Raw genomic sequence first — 4,635 nt, 5'->3', positions numbered from 1 at the left:
CTTTGTGCAGCCCTGGCTGGCCTCAAACTCAGAGATCCACTCTGCCTCCCAAATGCTGGGATTAAAGGTGTGCGCCACCATGCCCAGCTTTTTCCACCATTTTAAGAATTGTCCCGTTCCCCAGCACTCAGGAGGCAGAGGCAGGAGGATCTGAGTTTGGGGCCAGCAGCTCTACATACCAAATTCCAGACATCAAGGTTTCAAAATCAACAAGACAACCAAAAAGGCTGGAAAAATCTCCCAAACCTCCTGACGTGTCCAAGTGTATTCATTTCAAGGGTGCAGAACTAATCTTACATACTGGTACAGTCTTTCTAGGGCAAGCCTACGACTTAGCCCTCACAAGAAGAGGAGCTCAAGGCTGGCCAGGTGCAGGGCGCTGACACCAAGACATTGCCACCCTACCACATGAAGCAGGGCACACTACAAATGCTTTTTTTCTGCTTTGGCTCAATGGTTTCCTGGCATATTTTTCTGTCCAGCAAACCACTGTTTGACAAGACACCAGGGACACAGGATAAAGAGCACAGACACCTCACGATCATTGCCTACTATCACCCGATACAGTCACCCCAGCTCCAGCTTCCTTGGGTAAAGAGCACACCCCTGCTGCAGAGCAGAAGCATGGCTGCCATGTGGGAGGCCCCAGCTGGCACTCGACTCGGCCACTGTCCAGCACTCTAGGAGTACTAACGAAGCCCAGTGCCCTCCACCCTGAAGACCGAGGTAGCACCACCCACACCTCCAAGGCAGTGCCCGTGACTAACGCATTTTTGAGACAGGCGCCTCCTAGGGATGACAATCACTGTGGCAGCTGCAACAGAACTCTCTCTACCTGTTGACGTTCTGAAGCTGATCAACTCCTGATGGCCACTAGGGGTTTCAGGAAAGAGTGACAGTTCATGTTCCTCCTTCTCAGCAATGAAAACACAAACGTGCATTACTGGCTTAGAGCTGGGAGCACGAATGCTCACAAAAGTACTCAGACTCTCTTTATTGTTAAGCTGCAACATACACAGTTTAATACAACAACAACAAACATGTAATAATCAAGTGAAAATAAACTGAACAATAAACACTCAAAACAAAATCTTTTCCATTGGAAACACGTTAGGACGAACTGGGGCTTCGTTCCCATCTCACGGCGATTTTCTTATGACTCAGGAGCCTACATACCCCGTGTTTTCTGTAGCCATGCAGGTGTGAGTGGAAGTCTGAATGATTAAATAAATGCAAAGTCCATCGTTTACTGTAGAGAATCATCTCCCCGAGGCAGCCAAACTAGGTTGAAAGAACAAAACCATTTAAGAAACTCGCCACATGTTTGGGTTCATCTTAGAATCCGTGAACCTTCAGCTGCTCTTCCTTGACGATGCCAACCTGTAAAGTAAAACTATGCTCAGCAGAATCACGACAGCAACCGGCAGTTTACACCCACACCACATGCAACCAACAGCTGGCACCCCCCCCCCCACACACACACACTTGCACACCTTTGCTGTTTCTACGGCAATCTCCAGGCCACCCAGCCATAGAGTGATCTCTAGAGGCCTTACCATCTTCAGTCGATACTGACCCTAATCACCTCCATCACTTCATTTACTTCAGCTGTGTGGTTTTTACTAAGTAGGAAAGGATTCCTGTCTCTTTAAAGATATTCTTAGAAGCAATCTCAAGGTCACACAGAGAACCCAGCCACTCACCTCCAAAAGAAACTGGCAAATGTTCTTTCTTTGGTCACCTTGAAGCTGAATAACCTCTCCGTACTCAGGATGTTCAATCACAGTACCATTACAGGCAAATTTCTACAACAAAGTCAAATGCAGAGGTTTTAATTATAACAAATGTAACTACTCCACTCAGCTTGACTACACTAAGGAGCAGTGTGCTCTAGAGCTTCCAGCCCTCCAGAACTAAGTGACTTTGTAAATGAAGGAAATTATATCAGGGGAAGAAACAGCAAAAACTAATGGCTCACATTTCGGTTTGAAAGCCAGGTAAACCTCAGTTTGAGATGGAGAACAAAACAGCTTCCCTGCGCCTGCACACTGGTATCCATCCACCCGCTCCCGACCTCATCACCTTTTTGAAGGCTTTCACAAGTTTCTTTTTGTCATAATCGTCTGCAATGCCCTGCACAGTGGTCAGCGTCTTCCTGCCGTTGCGCTGCTGGATTCTTATATGAATGTAGTCCTCAGTCCCTGCCGGGAGTAAGTCGTCACCCTTAGTTGCATCAGCAAAGGGGTCTGCAGAGGGACAGGAAAAAATCCACAGCAGAAAAAAAATTAGGAAGTACTATCTGGGAATGTGGTCCACTATAGGTCTAGAGAGACTGCGGCCATGGTTCCCGGGTTCCTGCTTCATCAAGTTTTCCAAAGGAGAAAAGCCTAAGCAGGCTGTGTGTGCCAATATTCAGCTTAAAAATAGAGAACGCCACTGTTGAAGCCATCCTCTAATGAGACAAAAGACGTTTACGAAAACCTGACTTCATATAGCCACCACAAGAAGGTGCGTCATCTCCAAGGTGACATCCTGACAACAGAAACAGTCTATACCACCCACCCCAACCAGTTAACGTAGTAACCGAGCCTTGCAAAATAAAATAAACATATACATGCGATCTCAAGAGGTGTAATTTACAAATGGCTGCAAGCAGAGATAACAGGACTACTTCCATGTCAAATCAGAGGGGCCTGTATCTGTGTATCTTATCAGATGCCTCCCAGGGCTGCTCAAAACCAGCTGAGGCCAGCTCCGCCCCCAGCTCCTGCCAGTTGTCCGTCCCTCAGGCACCCCCACCCCCCACCCCCGAGCTCCAGGTCTGGCCCTTACCTTCCTTGCTGACTGAAGTTGCAGATACCCTAGACCTTGAGCATCCCTAGTCTTCCAGCAAGGACTGAGCTAACAGCACCGCCCCCCCGCCCCCCCCCCCCCCGTGAGTCCTCTGAGAGTCACGGGTCCCCCAGTCGCCTGAAAGCTGTCAAGTTCCCCCAGCTTCTGAGCCCCACCCCTCCAGTCTCCTTGCAAAGCCCTGGCCAGCCCCGAGGCCCTAAGCGAGTCCCTAGGGTCCAAGGTTCCCTGCCCGTGTCAGAATCCCGGCAACCCTGCAGTACTCCAGCCCCCTTCTAAGTCTCTGAAGGCCCCGGCCTCCCTGCCACGTCAAGTCCTCTCTGCGGTCCTAGCATGTCCCCAACCTTCCTGTGAGTCCCCGAGGCCCACGTCCTCCGGCCAGTGTCAAGTTCCCCGAGCCCCGGCCCGGCCCTGGCCTCCCGTGGGCAGCAGAGCCAGACAAGGCCGGGTCTGAGGCCGGGAGGGAGCGGTCCCCGCGTCCAGGGTCTCTGGGAGCCCCCGTCGCCATCTTCTGGGAGCCGAGACAAAGCCCAGCGGGACGCGGGCGGCGGCCGGTGACTGGACCTTACCGAAAGATTGGAGGTTCTGGATAGTGGACATGCGACACTAGTGTGAGGCCGGTGAGGGGATAAAATTCCTGCGGGGCCCGCCCGGATCACCGTGTCAGGAGGCTGCAGCGGCGAGAAACGGAAATCAATGAAGCGGCGGAAGCCCGGTGCGCAGGAAGACGCAGAGGCGGCGGCGGCGGCGGCGAGGCGCGAGCAGGGAGGCGGCGCTGCGGATTCTCGCACAAAATGGCCGGCGCCGCGTATTTAGCTACGCGCGCCGCTGCCACGTGACCGCGCCCGCCGCCCGCCCCGGAGCGCGGAGCCCACTGCGGGCAGCCGCGGTCCGTCCCACCCGAGGCGCCGGGTGGAGCGACTTCCGGATGCAACGGCGAGGAACGCTCCCCCGGGGGTCTCGACTTGCGACTCGCGGGGACCGCTCCTCCGTTCCTCGGCCAACCTCCCGTTGCCCTCCGTCACCTCTACCCGCCATGGTTGACGGACGGCGCCTCTCACTAAGACCCCCGAGTTTCTCTTGCGAAACATTTGTGGGTGCCACCTGGGAATCTGCAGTTCTAACAAGCCCCAAGTGATTCGGATGCTGCCATCTGGACCAAACTTGATCTCGTTTGTCCCTGGTGTCACGACCTGGCCTCTAGCTGTATTTCATAGATGGGTTATAGAGAACAGTAGTGTTGACTATGGATATCAGGAAGATAAAGGGTGATACTTGGAAAAGGAAAGTTCCTGAGGTTAGAGGTAGACTCCAAATCAGGGTCGTAGCATCCTATATGATATAGGATATCAGCCAGAAAACCCATGTGCCCACAGGGAGAGAACTTACCGGCTGTCCAGAAGAAATAGCTTTGCCTGGCTCTTGGCCACAGGAGCTGTTTCTCCTGGTTCCTCATAAAAGGGACACTGTGATGTAGCCAGCAGCTACCCTGCCAGTTAGCCTGAAACAGAGACCGTGATGGGATTCACTCAGTTATATCTTATGTCTGGTAGTCATGATATCTGGTTAGAGCCTTGGATCCTTGGCCATCCAAAGACTTGTCTCCTCTACAGGATTTGTAGCCCCAACACTAGTGACTCACATGTCTCTCTTCAGTGAGTTCAGTCTACATACATCCCTGGCTTCTGCACTCTGAGTTCAACACTGCATCTTGCCAAAGCCAAGCTTTGCGCTGGCTGTTCCCGGCCAGGAACCGAGAACACACAGAAAAGATAAGAATGCAGA

General features: G+C 52.5%; 1 protein-coding gene across 1 annotated transcript; it reads right to left on the bottom strand.

Moving 5' to 3' along the window:
- Positions 1-948: 948 nt before the first annotated feature.
- Positions 949-3,661, bottom strand: Eif1b (eukaryotic translation initiation factor 1B). The gene is made up of 4 exons (XM_059268911.1): positions 3,420-3,661; positions 2,083-2,246; positions 1,704-1,805; positions 949-1,380 (listed from the first exon to the last, which is right to left on the bottom strand). The coding sequence occupies exons 1-4, from the start codon at positions 3,448-3,450 to the stop codon at positions 1,336-1,338; spliced, it is 342 nt and encodes a 113-aa protein (XP_059124894.1). The 5' UTR covers positions 3,451-3,661; the 3' UTR covers positions 949-1,335.
- Between the last annotated feature and the right edge of the window lie 974 nt (positions 3,662-4,635).

Source organism: Peromyscus eremicus, chromosome 7 (assembly GCF_949786415.1).
Source record: "Peromyscus eremicus chromosome 7, PerEre_H2_v1, whole genome shotgun sequence".
Taxonomy (NCBI): domain Eukaryota; kingdom Metazoa; phylum Chordata; class Mammalia; order Rodentia; family Cricetidae; genus Peromyscus; species Peromyscus eremicus.
Note: the sequence above shows the minus strand (reverse complement) of the source record. Positions and strands in the feature narration are given on the sequence as shown.

What these genes read in the sequence shown, in the direction of transcription:
- Eif1b (XM_059268911.1), bottom strand. Translation starts at nt 3,450, where the DNA reads ATGTCCACTATCCAGAACCTCCAATCTTTCG. An exon ending in CCAGAACCTCCAATCTTTCG is followed by an intron (nt 2,247 to 3,419) that starts GTAAGGTCCAGT and finishes GTCCCTCTGCAG; the next exon opens with ACCCCTTTGCTGATGCAACT. An exon ending in TTGTGAAAGCCTTCAAAAAG is followed by an intron (nt 1,806 to 2,082) that starts GTGATGAGGTCG and finishes ACTTTGTTGTAG; the next exon opens with AAATTTGCCTGTAATGGTAC.